Source organism: Neophocaena asiaeorientalis, unplaced genomic scaffold, assembly GCF_003031525.2.
Source record: "Neophocaena asiaeorientalis asiaeorientalis breed wild unplaced genomic scaffold, Neophocaena_asiaeorientalis_V1.1 scaffold46, whole genome shotgun sequence".
Classification (NCBI taxonomy): Eukaryota; Metazoa; Chordata; class Mammalia; order Artiodactyla; family Phocoenidae; genus Neophocaena; species Neophocaena asiaeorientalis.
The window spans coordinates 10684375-10699597 of NW_020175393.1; the positions used below are offsets into that span (position 1 = coordinate 10684375).

Genomic DNA, 15223 nt, shown 5'->3' on the forward strand with positions numbered 1-15223 from the left:
TAACCTGAATGTTCTGTAGCTCTTTCAGAAGAGGCAAATGGAGAAATGAAGAACTATAAAGAGAAAGGCATTTTCATGCCTTCCAGGGCTGGCTCCAAAGAGATGTTTTTGAATGGTGAAGGAGACCAAGTGAGTAATGGGGAGGTGGAATGGCAGTTTGGCAATCCCTACCTCACTGGGTTTTAGGTATCTTTCAACTAATTTATCCCTCAAATTTATGAGGTATGAATTGTTAACTCCACTTTTCAGATGAGGATGCTGAGATTCAGCAAGGTTATTACCCAAGCTGATGAGAGAGCCAAGATTTCAACCCAGAACGAGTCTAATACCAGTACCTATCGATGGTAACTCTCTACTATTAATCCACACAGACTGAATAGCAATGAATGAAAAACTCTGACATGACATTTCTGTGGATTTCTGAGACAACCACTGATCACTTGGGGTTGCGCTTCTTGTAGTAACAGTTGCCACTTTTGTGATCACTTATTATGTATCAGATACTATGCTAGGTTTATGATCTCATTTAATCCTTAAGACGACCCTACGAAGTTGGTACTATTATTACCTCCAGGTTAGGAAATTTAGGCTTAAATAAGCTATTGCGTTTTCCTGAGTATTCTGTGAATAAATTCCTATCAGTTAAATGCCTAATAAAGTGCTAAATTAATAAATTAACAAAGTTCTTTTTAGACCAGCTGGGCTTAAACTCTACACGCGCCACGTTCCTATTCTCTGCCACCAGGTGACGTCACAACCAACCCCAGCACTACTTTCTCTGCCAAGAGCCACTGCCGATATCTCGCGAGAGCCATGGCTTCTTCCAATCTATTTTTGGGCATGCGTGCGGCGTAGGGCGCTTAGGCTTAGAGTGGTTTGATGACTTTCTGTCAGTCTTCCTAGAGTAGAGCTTTAACAGCAAAGCACTTATTTCCTTTCAGTCACTCGAGTTCTCGCGAGACTTGCTACTCATACTTCTCCCCCAACCCCAAGCCCCGCCTTGCGCCTGCGCAGAGCTCTTCAAAGCAGAAGGTTGTGCTTGGAGGAAGTGACGGCTTTGGGTTCCGTGGCCGCAGCGCCGTTACTACTTCTGAGAAGCTCCACTCGGCCGCTTGCCGAGACACCCCGCCGCCAAGATGCCTCGAATTATGATCAAGGGGGGCGTGTGGAGGAATACTGAGGTAAGTTCCCTTTTCCCGCCGTCCGCTGCCCTCCGCCCCTCCGGCTGCTGGTGCGCAGGCGCGCGGAGGTCGGGGAGGCGGGGAGGTTGCTTGCGGGGTCTGCGTGGGGGGCGGTGCGAGGCCGAACCTCGGGGCCTTTACCGTGTGCCCGGTCCTACGTTATCTGAGCACCTGAAGGACGGGGACTGTGATTTAACTATTTGATTACCTACCGGGCACTCGTTAGGCCCTCAGTGAACATTTGTTGAATTGAGGACGCGCCTTCTGCCCTGGTGGAACTCACTGTGGTGGGGGAGCTAGGATAACCGCTAGAGTCGGTCTTCGGGGCACCCCCGTTCCTCAGCCCAGGCATCGTGCCTCTCTCTGATATTCAAAAATGAAGAAGTGCTGTGGCGACAACTTTGTTTTTTTCTTGACTTCCTTGCAGACGGGAAGCGGTTTGAGTGCCAGGTTCAAAGTGCCCGTTTATGCCCGCATCCCTGCGGTCATCTGTGATCAAGGCATAACTTGTCCGCCCTCCCGTCAGATCCCAAGGCCTGTGTCTTCCTGTCATTCCGCTTCAGCTTGGATAGAAGCCAGATAGGCCTTCAGTAGTCTCTTTTCTTCCAGAAATGTAGTGGATCATGCCATTGGTGAGCCAGAGAACAGTAAATGAGTAAAATAGAAACGAGGTTTTAGTGGAGTTGGTGTTCATAGTGCACTGAATTTGTCAGTTTCCCGAGAACACCGTATTTTTTCATGCTCTGTGTCATTTTACGTCTTATGCCTTCTTGGACTATCCTCCTACTGCTTGGCATCTTTCTGACCTTCCTTCAAAAACCAGTCCAGAAACTCTGCTGGAATTTTTGCCTGTTCATCCTGTAAAAAGTAGTTGCACCCCCAGTGGTCCCATGACAACTCTTTCATCCACTTGTTATAGTTTGCTTTGTCTTTTTGCAAGCATCACATCCTTCTGTGTGATGCTGGGAGGGTTTCTTAACCTCTCAGAGCCTCAGTTTTCTAATGGGGATGATAATAATACCTACCTGTCTTGGGGACTAAATGAGTCACTACATTTGGAACATTTAGAACAGGGTCTGTCACATAGTAATCTTGCAGTAAGTGCTAGTTGCTATTTCTTTTCCTCAGTAGACAGCACTGCAAGAGGGCAGGACCAGATCTTGGTATCTTTAGAAACTAGGACAGTACCAAACAAAATTTGCTTGGGGAATTTTTCTGAATGGATCTAGTAGAATAGATAATTGTTGTATATACTTCCTTGAAGATGTGATTAAGTATAGCAGTACTGCAACAAAGTTACACATAAAGTCAGTGAGAACCTTGCCTCAACTTGCACAGAGGGAACCAGGCTGTTTAAGTTGGAGAAGAGATGACTTCTGTGGGAGAGACATGTACAAAAATCAAGTAACAGCAGGATTCCTATGATGTGGCCCAAGCCCTGCAGTCTTTGAGTCTGTGATGATACGGTGTGGAGTGGTGTGGAGTGGCTCATGTATGAGGCATGTAGCTCTAGTTCAATGTGGAAAAAAGCCTAAAAGTAAAATGCCCCAAGAGCATTCATCTATGTCTCTAATATCCCTGGTGTCTGTGATTTAGCTTGCCGGGCTCTCCGGGGATTGGTGAATTCCATATTGCAATGGGTGCCCTGGTGAAATAGTGTCTAGAGACTGGGGGAGTCTGGAGACAGAGTTGGCCGGTGACTTCGGGGGAAATACTTAATTCTTAGGTTAGACCTGAGATGTGGATTCTTGGGTCAGAGTTGGGGTTATGGGACTGAAGAGAAAATGCTATTCGTAAGCCGGAGGCAGGAAGCCTGGGTTAGACATTGGATTCACCTGAGTCTTGACTTGCTTCTTGAGGGCTGGATGTGTCCTATTTGATTCTGTTTCCCTAAGTACACAAGACCTGGTACAAGGTTGGTGTTCAGGGAATGTTTTTTCAATGAATGAATAAATGAATGAGCCATATTCCTTTGAAGAGAATAACAGCCACACACTGTACCCATTCCCAATTACTGGATGGGATAGGGAAGGGGTTGTGTGTAAGGGAGGGTAGGATGTCCTTCTAAGGGAGTTCTTTTTTTAAAAATTAATTAATTTTATTAATTTATTTTGGCTGCATTGGGTCTTCGTTGCTGCGCGTGGGCTTTCTCTAGCTGCGGCGAGCGGGGGCTACTCTTCGTTGCATCGCACGGGCTTCTCATTGCGGTGGCTTCTCTTGTTGCGGAGCACGGGCTGTAGGCGCACGGGCTTCAGTAGTTGTGGCACACGGGCTCAGTATTTGTGGCTCGCAGGCTCAGTAGTTGTGGTGCACGGGCTTAGTTGGTCCATGGCATGTGGGATCTTCCCAGACCAGGGCTCGAACCCATGTCCCCTGCATTGGCAGGTGGATTCCTAACCACTGCGCCACTGGGGAAATCCCTCTAAGGGAGTTCTTAATTTCTTGCATTTCACTGATTCTGGCTTGCTTTTTTTAAATTATTGTAATGAAGTTTTGTACTTTCTTTTTAAATCTAGGATATATGTGTGTGTTGATATCTCTTTCTCCATAGCACAGCTCTGTTAGAGTTAATTTTAATTTTGTCTTTTCTCACTTGGAGTTTTGTGATTGAATACACTGTTTTTCTTCAACAATTTTTAGGATGAAATTTTGAAGGCAGCGGTAATGAAATATGGGAAAAACCAGTGGTCTAGGATTGCCTCACTGCTGCATAGAAAATCAGCAAAGCAGTGCAAAGCCAGATGGTACGTACCAGTTAATGAGTGGAAAACACAAAATGACCTTAATTATGATGAGGGAAATGTCATTTCTTTGAACCTTACCAAAGAAAGCAGGCATTGTGATATAACAAAGTACGGAGTGGGAGATGGGAATTTAGATTTAAGAATTAGCTGTCATTTGCTTCCTATGTGATCTTAGGCAAGCCATTTTCTAGCCCCTCTTTCCTACCACTATTTTCTCCCAACTGGGGATAATACTTGGCCCTAACTGATGGAGATGTGAAGCTCAAATGAGTTAATGTTGTTTGAGAGTGCTTTGTGAAGCATGAAATAAAACGACTTTTAGGTACAGATGGACCCTAGCTTATAAATGGATTGTATTCCAAAAGTTTCTAAGTGGATTGTTTTAGAACTTACTTTCCCAAAGAAATAAATGATAAATAATGGTTACTTTTCTAGGCTAGCTTACAGTGGTTGAGTTTCCTCATGAATCGTTGAAACATTGTATATTTGCTTCCCCAGAATATAACATAACCCAACATTACATCTGTGGTGCCCCCTTTTAAGTCACAGGGTAGTGGACATATTAAGTTCTTTACATGTATTTTTGGCATGAGTGATCTGGCCCCAGCCCTGACCCATGTGGTACTAGGATCATATTTTGGATTGTATAAGAGTGACCTAATTTCCTGGGCACCTGGGTAGGGGAAAGGATCAGAATGTAGAGATTGGCCCACAAAGAGGAAGATGGTCCTCAGCCTGCATAAGTGGCTCTGATTTCTGGTTCTGTTAGTGGAGCTAAGCTCCTGCCGCTTTGTTTGGTAAGGTTTATATATTGTTTGCAGACCTCTCATCCAGCTCAGTAGACTGGATAGAAAAGGTGGGTCAGGTGGAGCATGAGGAAAGACAGAGATGACATAGTAGTTTTACTTAAATTAAAAAACTCACCAAACAAATACAATTTTGAAAAGCATTTAGTGAGTATAAGTCAAATGCTTAAAAGAAGTAAGCCAAGGTGTTGTAAGAATCAAGTCAAAGCACCAGAAAGTACTATGAAAACTAGAAACACTATGAAAATATGAGGTGGTTTTGTCTTATTTATAAATGCAAAACCTCTAATAAAGTGTAAGATGAATGGAAGCAATTGGTAGTTGAGAAGGAAGGCATATGATCATGTTTCAGTCATGTTACCTTTCTTAAGCATTACTAACCTTGCATAATTAAGATACAGTAGAATTTAGTGAGATAGGGTATTTGGAATGGGGTAAGTTTAACCAAATAGGGAATATTCTGTTGTAAAAAAAAAAACCAGCTTTTGTGATTGAAGGATGAGAGTTAGCTTGCATTTTTCAGATACTAGAAGCCAGTATGTCTAATACGTAAGGAGGATATTCATGCTGGGTGACTGGTTAAGGTATAAAATGATGTCTTTTTAATAGGTATGAGTGGCTGGATCCCAGCATTAAGAAAACGGAATGGTCCAGAGAAGAAGAGGAAAAACTCTTGCACTTGGCCAAGTTGATGCCAACTCAGTGGAGGACCATTGCTCCAATCATTGGAAGAACAGCTGCCCAGTGTTTGGAACACTATGAATTTCTTCTGTAAGTGAATTTCCAAAAGCAGTATTAAAATGTGTGTATATCTTCTGAATGAGGCTGAATACACTTTTAGCATTTTCTGTCCTTAAACATTAGTTACAGATCTGAATAAAGCCAGAGGAGCTAAAGCTATTGGATTGTATATTCCAAGTCTCGTGTGGTTGATCAAGATTATGTCTCCTTTTATATACTTTTTTTTTTTTTCCTTTTATATACTTTTTAAAGAAATAATTAAAAAGTATTATACAGGGACTTCCCTGGTGGTCCAGTGGTTAAAACTCCATGCTCCCAGTGTAGGGGGCCTGGGTTTGATCCCTGGTCAGGGAACTAGATCCCGCATGTTGCAATTGAGAGCCCACATGCTGCAACTGAAAGATCCCGCATGCTGCAACGAAGATCCTGCGTGCCCCAACTAAGACCCAGCACAGTCAAATAAATAAATAAATACTAAAAAAAAAAGTTATACAAACCATACATGTTCATCATAGAAAATCTGGGAAAAAAAAATAGTGAAAAAGCAAATAAAAATCATCCATAGTCATACTGCTGAGAGTTAACCATTGGAACATCTTGATTCTTCTCTAAAAGTTTTTTTGTGTGGCTCTGCTGCATTTGTGATTTAGGGAGCTGCTTGGATCCTGTTTCATGGTAAATGGAAACACTGAAGTTAGAAATTTAAAACCATCTCTTTTCAGGTGAAGCAATAGTAGAAATGCTTTATTTTTGTTAATGCCCATCCGTTGGGTTTTTCAAAGAAAAGGGTGCCAGCACTAGGGAACCTGGTATTTCTAAGACTAAACGGGTGGTAGTGTGACTGATTACTCTGGGCTCATTCCTAGGGATAAAGCTGCCCAGAGAGACAATGAAGAGGAAACAACAGATGATCCACGAAAACTTAAACCTGGAGAAATAGATCCAAATCCAGAAACAAAACCAGCACGGCCTGATCCGATTGATATGGATGAGGGTAAGTGTATTTTTGTGAGGACTTTATTTCCTTGGTAACCATAGACTTCTCAGGCCTTCTTTTAACTCTCTTAGTTCCTTTCTAAACTCCTCTGACTTTTTCGAATTGCGGTTCTGTCTGTAGTTGTTACTCTAAGTATCTTTCCAAGTGTGTCTAACCTTCTATCATAGAGTAATTGCTCTTTTTGTATAATGTCCCTTTATCTTTTGATGTTTCGATTCACTTAGTAAGTTAAGCAGTGTGATATCACTGGACATTTCCTGGTGGCTAGAGGTAAGCTCTTGAGGATTCTGTGTTCTCATTTCTATTCCGAGGAGAGAGGCAACAAGTCAGGATTTGGGGATCCAGTGCTCTTACTAACTACTTTTTTGACTTCAGACAGGAAGTTTGATCTTCTTGAAAGGGCAACACTACAATACCATGAGGGAGACTTATGATGCCTTTTTGAGACATTGACTCAGGAATCAGAGGAGCTAGATTTTAATCTAGTTTAGTGCCATGTCTGCCACTTATTAGCTATTTGACTTTAGGTGAGTCATATAATCTCTCTGAACTTTGGTTCTCTTTCCTGTCAGATGGAGAGTAATAATATCTATCTTACTTCACAGGGTTGTCGTGAAGCATTCAGTGAATATTTGTTGAGTTTAATTTAAAAGTTTGAAGGTAGTTGTTCCCAAAGGCAGACTGTGGCTAGGCTGGCTGCATCACTGTCACATGGCAAACTTTAAAAAATAAAGGTACCAGGGCTTCCCCAGGAGGTCTGCGTCAGTAAGTTGGGCGGGGGGAATGGAGGGTAATCCTGGAATCTGAGGGTTTTTTTGTTTTTTAAAGTTCCCTTGTGATTTCATTGGACACCCTTGTGTAGGAATTGCTCTGAGGTATCAGTAATGAAATTTGTTCTCCTCTGGGGAGCTATGGAAAATATACTGGAGGAGAGAAATAGTTCTGAGGAAAAAAATGAAGGAAAAATGATAATGAAGATTGTCAGTTCCCTTATAATTAAACAGTAGTTTTTACAATATTTCACAGTTCGTGCTGTGCCAGATAGTTGACGATAATGAAGGATATGATAATGATAGCCACTGTTTAATGAGTATTTGCTAGATGCTTGACCTATTTCTTTTCCCTTAGTTCTTCTCAACATCCCTGTGAAGTAGGAATTGTTGTTCCCATTTTATACGTGGTGAAGCGTTATTATCCAGAGTCACATGACTGTCCAGCGGTGGCACGATTTTTAACTTAGGTTTCTCTGACTTAAAAACCCAAGAGCTGTTTCCTTCGTTCTGCACCATGTAATGACGATATTGATGGGTTTTCTCATCGTAAGCACTAGGGTATGTCTCTCACCTTGCTTCTGTTGGAGAAGTTAGTTTTTGTTCTCTTTATTTTTGCAGATGAATTGGAGATGCTTTCTGAAGCTAGAGCCCGCCTGGCTAATACTCAGGGAAAGAAAGCCAAGAGGAAAGCGAGGGAGAAACAGTTGGAAGAAGCAAGGTATGGTCGTTTTCCATCTATAGTTGAACATATTAGTCTGTGCATCCTTAGGCCCAGTAAAACTGTGTGATTTATCAACCCTGTTGGGTGAATGATAACTAGAGTTGTCTAATTCCAACATGGCAGAAGTAATGCCCGGGTGTAGACATACATGTATGTCTTGGTGTGTTGGATTTGAACTGTTAGCATGGGGGAGCTTCATTTGTTGTAGCCATCTTGGCATCAGATGGCTGGAGGACACACGGGGCTCTGGGACTGTGGTGTGACTGCCAATTAGCTACTCTCATTGATTAGCGTTGGGCAGGCAACGGCTGTGAAACAGGAGACTCAGCTGAACATGGAGGGAGCTAATGAGCCTTGAACCACATTTTAGGCTGTCATAGAAATTTGTATTTAAAAAGTGAGTGGAATTAAGTATTGCCCTCTGCTCAAGGTTTTCTCTACTTTCTCCTCCCTTTTGGTTAGATCCATGGTTGACATCATTTCTAATGGCCTAGAAACCCAGATGAAGTGGTTAAAGGGAAAACTTGAACTTTATAAGAGCTTATTAGCTTTTGGAATTCAGGCATTGGAATAGCCTCCCCAGCCTCCACAGCTACCTTTTTTGGTCCCTAAGCTGGGAAGTATTGATACTTCCTGACCTAATAACTAGCATTGTGTTGATGGTTTCCCCAGTAATGGCTGTGAAGTGCCAGATCCTGGGATGGAGGATTCTTTTATGCCAGAGGATGCTTTTTGGCATAGCTGGACAACCAATAGCCCAGAATAGTTACTTGTGATGGGAGTATGACTGGCCTGGGACAGTAAACAGAAGCTAAGAGGAGGTTCTAAATTTTCTGCTGGGTCTTAGTCACCTTTCTGTTCCGTATACTATTTAGGGTTAAGTAATGTGAGTAAGGTAAAAAAACTCATTTTTCCATTTTTGTCCATGGTTGTTTGGGGACCAAAATTGTTTGAGCCTTTTAACCATGTGGATTGGCCCAGGGATATGACAGATATATATATGAATATCTCCAAGTATGGTTGGTATTGCTTGCTTTAACAAATACATTTTTCCAGATTTAAATTTACCCTACACTTTCTTGTAGATTTTCTTGTAGAACATCTTTATAACTTGTGCATATATCTTGTCATTAACTAGATTGGTGTGTATGGAGAATGTACTGCAGGACTATTTACTTTAAATGTTAAATTACAGATCTGTTTTATAACTTAAAGCTTTTTATTGATTATAAAAGTAATAACACTTTTCCTACAAAATATAGTATTGTACTGTTTTCTTTTTGGGGCATGGTTGATACAATGCTATATAGCTTGGTTATATTCACTTAGCATTATATTGTAAAGGTTTTCTAATGTCGTTTGAAGTCTTTGTTTTATTTAAAGAATAAAATTACTTATGAAATGTGTCCCTTCAAACCTTTCTCTTCTCAATATAGACATACATTTATGTGTACTACACATACAGCAACATGTGTATAAAATTAAATCATACTGTATAGACTATTTCAATGAGAAGTTAATCTTACTGGGGTTCCCTTGTAAGTGATGAATCGTTTTTCTCTCTCTGTTTATAAGATTTTCTCCTTGTCTTTCATCATTTTTAGTATAATGTTTCTGTTTGTGCATTTCTTAATGTTTATCTTACTTGCAGTTCGTTGAGCTTCCTGGATGTGTAGGTTAATGATTTTCAATAAATTTGAGAAATTTTCAGCCAGTGTTTTGTTCTCCTTTTTCTAATGTTTTGTTCTCCTTTTTCTCTTAACTTTTGATATTCGTACTGTGCATATGTTGTGCACTTAATGGTGTTCCACCTTTTTGTGAGGCTCTGTTCGTGTTTCTTCATTCTTTTTTTACTCTTTCCTTTTGATATTCGTACTGTGCATATGTTGTGCACTTAATGGTGTTCCACCTTTTTGTGAGGCTCTGTTCGTGTTTCTTCATTCTTTTTTTTTTTTTTCCCTTTCCTTTGGATTGCATAATCTCTATCCATCTGTCTTCATCTTGGCTAATTCTTTACTTCGAATCTGTTCTAGTGAAGTTTTCGTTTCAGCTTTCCCATTGCAGAGCACAGGCTCCGGACGCGCAGGCTCAGCGGCCATGGCTTACCGGCCCAGCCGCTCCGCGGCATGTGGGATCCTCCCGGACCGGGGCACGAACCCGTGTCCCCTGCATCGGCAGGCGGACTCTCAACCACTGCGCCATCAGGGAAGCCCCATTTGGTTCTTTTTAATTATTTATTTTTGTTAATTTTCTCTATTTGATGAACATTTTCATCCTACCTTCCTTCTTTAATTGTGCTTACCTTTTGTTCTTTGAACGTACTTGTAATGTCTCCTTTGAAGTCTGTCAAAGCTGACATCTGGTTGCTCTCACAGGCAGTTTCTGTTGCCTGCTTATTTTCTGGTGTGGGTCATGCTTTCCTGTTTCTTTGCATGTCTCACCTTTTTTTGTTAAGAACTGGACACTTTGGATGATATATTGTAGCAGTTCTGGGTACTGTGTTGCCCCCATCCACTCCTTGTTACTGTTGCTTGCTTACTTACTCCTTTAGTGACTAGCTGGATTATTTTAGTGAAGTCTGTTCTCCCATTCCTCACCCAGAAATGTGAAGCTTCTGCTGTTGCTCCTCATGGGGACACCGTCTTGGGTGTGCTCACAGTCGCCATGGGATGAGGTGGTTTTGACAGGACTTTCTTTGACATCTTCTTCCCTGGCTACACCCAGCTGTTAAACTCTACTAATTGCCAGTTTATTGCTGTATTGTTTTCAACAATGGCTTGAGGCATAAATTGCTCCACAAAGTGTTCCAATCAAACTTCGCTCCTTTGAAGGGATAGTTTCTGAGGTCAGTGTTTGGTAGTTGTTCTCATCCCAGGAGGGCTTCTCCCACTTTTCGAAAGAGATTGATTCTCTCTGGCAAACTAGTGGGCCTGCAGTTTAGCTGCATCTCCAAAGAATCTGTCGGTTTCTTCACAGTTGCCTTTCATGGAGACTTCCACTGTTTTTGAGAGTGCCCTGAGGCCTGAACGTCTCCATTTCCTTTTGCAAATGAAGTCAGTTTCTTTGGGGAGAGTTTGGAATTCTCTGTTCTATCCAGGGGCGCTGATGTACTTGTTGTTGAGTGACACACCCACTTTAGGAGCTGAGTGTGTTCAGTGTCAGGGGTGGGGGTAGGCAGCAGCCCCAGGTCCCCTAACCCTGACCCTCATCCCACAGGCCCAGGTTGGGCTCCAGTATTCTCAGTAGCACTGTGCCCAAGGTAAAGCCCCTGGGCAGAAGAAGGAAGTCCCTCCTTCTTAGTCACTCTTGTCTGAACTTAGCCTCTGCAGTGGCTTCCTGGAGGCAGGATGAGAAATGCTGCTGTCCTGCCCCTACTGGAATGAAAGCCAGGGAGCTGGAGCGGAGAGAGAACCCCGTGTTCTTGGCTGCACCAAGTGTGGAGTGGAGTTTCTGTCTCCCTGAGCTGGGACGGGGGAAGAGAAGAGGGAGTGGGTCTTGATTTGAATACTGCAGGCTCTCACTTTTCTTATCAAATTTTTGTAGATTTTCTTGAATAAACGTTTCTTCATTTGCTGTATCTCCTTTAGGATCCCTTCCAGAGACTTAACTTTTTTTTTTTTAATAATTTTTGTCAGTTTTGCTGGGGAGTGGGTTTGTGAAATTGCTCCTATATACTGTTTTATAATTTGATTTTTCCCCTCTTTAATATTCTGAATAGCTTTTCTAATCATTGAATCATTAACGTTATAGCATCTTGGGAAAGTACAAAGGAAAAAGTAAAAAATGAAATTCCAACCTCCTATGATTATCACTGTTACTGTTCGGGTGAACATCCTTCACATCTCCCCATGCACGTATTCACTGATAGATATGCATATAATTTTACACGTTGCTCCATAACATGTAAACTTTGTAACATTGTTTTAAACAGCAATGTGTCTTGAGCATCTTTCCATGTCAGAGTAGATTTACAGATTTCTTTCTATTTATCTATCTAGCTATAGATTTCTTTCTATTTATCTATCTATATCTATTTATTTATTTATTATTTTTGGCTGCTTTGGGTCTTCGTTGCTGCACATGGGCTTTCTCTAGTTGCGGCGAGCGGGGGCTACTCTTTCTTGCGGTGCGCGGGCTTCTCATTGCAGTGGCTTTTCTTGTTGCAGAGCACGGGCTCTAGGCGTGCGGGCTTCAGTAGTTGTGGTACGTGGGCTCAGTAGTTGTGGCTCGTGGGCTCTAGAGCGCAGGCTCAGTAGTTGTGGTACACGGGCTTAGTTGCTCTGCGGTATGTGGGATCTTCCCAGGCCAGGGCTCGAACCCGTGTCCCCTGTATTGGCAGGCGGATTCTTAACCACTGTGCCACAAGGTAAGGCCCTACAGATTTCTTAAAGGTTATTTAGATGGCCATATAATATTATCTTATAGCTGTGTTATAAATTATTTTAACTAATTTGTTATTGTTGGATGTTTAGGTTGTGTCTGTTTATCTGCTTTTCTGAACAGTGCTTGGTAACCAGTCTTGTAGTTAAGGCCTTGTACATGTCCCTATTTATTTCCTTAGGCTAAGACTGAAGAGTGAAATTGCTGGGTTAAAAATGTAAAAAAGTTAGGGGTATTAATGTGTATTTCCAAATTCTCTTTGGGGAAAGCTATACCACTGTACTTTCTCATTACCATTGTGAGAGACTGTCCACTGTTTGCACCCTTGCCATTAAAACAAAGCAGAAATTGAAGGCTGTTGATTAGATATGTAGAAATGGTACTTGATTTAATTTGTGATTCTTTGATTATTAAAGTACACTCTGTCATTTTAGCGATTTGCACTTTTTTCCCTTAGTGAACTGTTTATTTCCTTTTGTTCTTCCTTTCCCTTGGGTACATTTTTTAAAAACTTGCTTAGATTCTTTATATCTAACCATTCCTAATACTAAGTGCAAAATTTTTTCCTATTATTTGCCTTTTAATATTGTTTTATGATTTTTAAAAAATGGTGCTACAGGGATATAAATTTTAAAATTCAAAGCTGTTGATTGTTTTTTTCACCCTTTATTTAATTTATATTAAGTGAGTATATTCCCATCCAGAGATTGGATACATATTTACTTACAGTTCCTTCTGGCTTTTCTCTTTGCTCTAGTGTATGTGTGTACCTTTAAATCAAAACTGGAATTGATTTTGGTGAACGGTGTGAAGTGAGGATTTAAATAAATATTTCTTCCCCAAGTGACCGGGTAGTTTTCTTAACTCTGATGGATGAGCCATCCTTTCCCAATGGGGTATGATTTTGAAGGTGATTTGTGTTCTCTTTCTTCAGGCGTCTTGCTGCCCTCCAAAAGAGAAGAGAACTTCGAGCAGCTGGCATAGAAATTCAGAAGAAAAGAAAAAAGAAGAGAGGAGTTGATTATAACGCTGAAATCCCATTTGAAAAAAAGCCTGCTCTTGGTTTCTATGATACTTCTGAGGAAAACTACCAGGCTCTTGATGCCGATTTCAGAAAGTTAAGACAACAGGATCTTGATGGGGAGCTGAGATCGTAAGTTGCCTTTCTGTTTTTATAAATGGAAAAGTATAGTAGTAATTTTATGGAGGGCCGAGTATTATCCTTGTCAGAGCCAGATATTTCTTAGTTAGCACAATGTGGTTTACATAATGCTTTTACTTATTGAATGGATTCACCTTTCTGAGAAAACCAGTGACCCTGGCTGTAACGCTTTTAGCACAGAACACTGTTCGAAGCTCTTGAAATGTCAGTGCTTGGCTCTTAGTGAACTGTCTACTCAGAATCACAGTCTTAACATTTACGAAATGTACCTTTGGGAAGAGGTTAGTTATTTTACCAATGGCCTGAAGGAATCTGTCAAAATCTGGTCTGCTTCTTCTTAGTTTTTTTTCTAGTGAAAATCTTATCTTGTTTTTCTGGGTTTTTTTGCCTGTGCCATGAGACTTTGTGGAATCTTAGTTCCCTGACCAGGGATCACACCTGGGCCCCAGCGGTGAAAGTGGTGAGTTCTAACCACTGGACTGCCAGGGAATTCCCTCTTGTTTTTTTTAAAATGAAATTAAAAGGAAAAACATTACCAATGCATTTTAAAATCTTTTCACTTAATGGCGATTAGTAGGTATATTTTTAAAATGTCTTAGAATACAGAGGATTTTGTTTATTTCTAGGGATTTTTAGAGGTTTTAAATTGTTATATCTGATTGTTGTGGGGAGAACCTTTTAGGATTGTCAGAGATTTTTAGTACTCCCCCAATGGCCTTCCATTTCTGTTGACATGAATTGTTAGTAAACAACAGATGTCAGTCACTGTGAAACAGGATTTTCTTGGATGTACTCCATTGTATTTATTTTTCAAATTAGGACCTTGCTTTAGGTAACCTCTACAAATAAAGAGATTGAAGAAAAAATAGTCATTTGGAAGGAGTAGACTAGATGGAAGAAAAGGATGACATGCAGAGGGGGAGAAGGCCTTCCTGGTCCTTTAAAAGATGGCCTTGAGCCTGGCTTTAGACCTTAACAACTTTCTGGTGTCATTTGTTAGGACTTAGATATCCTTTAAAAAAATTTATGAATTAAAATCATAGCAAACAATTGAAGAATAGTTTTAAAGGAAAACTTTAAAACTCACGTTTTAATTCTGTTCCCTTCATTTAATTGTTTCCGTTTTTGTATACTTTATCATTTTCCTATGTGCACACACGTATTTTTACGTGAACATAGTCAAATATAGGAGTAGTTTTATGTTTTTCTTTTCATGTTATATGTAACATTTTGCTTATAATAGTCTTTATAGCTACATAGGTTTTTTTTGTTTTGTTTTGTTTTTTTTGGTGGTACGCGGGCCTCTCACTGTTGTGGCCTCTCCCGTTGCGAAGCACAGGCTCCGGACGCGCAGGCTCAGCGGCCATGGCTCATGGGCCCAGCCGCTCTGTGGCATGTGGGATCCCCCTGGACCGGGGCACGAACCCGTGTCCCCTGCGTTGGCAGGCGGACTCCCAACCACTGCGCCACCAGGGAAGCCCTATAGTTACATAGTTTTAATATTTAGTGCTTAAATTACTTAGTATATCTTATTTTCTTAGTAATTCTATTGATATTCTAAGTCTGCATTCCTCTTGAGTATAGTGGGTAGGTAATGGTGTAGGGAACAACTTAATGTATATTGTTTTGTCTTTTTTGTCATAATTTTATTAGGAATGGGATTATTTCGTTCAGAGCATATGACTATTTATATGGCGTTTAATGTTGCTGCCTATATG

The 15223-nt window shown here is 41.0% G+C and overlaps 1 protein-coding gene across 1 annotated transcript in view; it reads left to right on the top strand.

The window, feature by feature from the left end:
- Positions 1 to 1022: 1022 nt before the first annotated feature.
- CDC5L (cell division cycle 5 like) overlaps positions 1023 to 15223 on the top strand; it is a 42840-nt gene continuing 28639 nt past the window's right edge. Inside the window, exons 1-6 of the mRNA XM_024766053.1 lie at positions 1023 to 1181; positions 3822 to 3925; positions 5341 to 5502; positions 6339 to 6466; positions 7861 to 7960; positions 13278 to 13496. Of these exons, the coding sequence (XP_024621821.1) occupies positions 1137 to 1181; positions 3822 to 3925; positions 5341 to 5502; positions 6339 to 6466; positions 7861 to 7960; positions 13278 to 13496 (758 nt within the window). The 5' untranslated portion in view covers positions 1023 to 1136. The remainder of the gene's footprint in view (positions 1182 to 3821; positions 3926 to 5340; positions 5503 to 6338; positions 6467 to 7860; positions 7961 to 13277; positions 13497 to 15223) is intronic.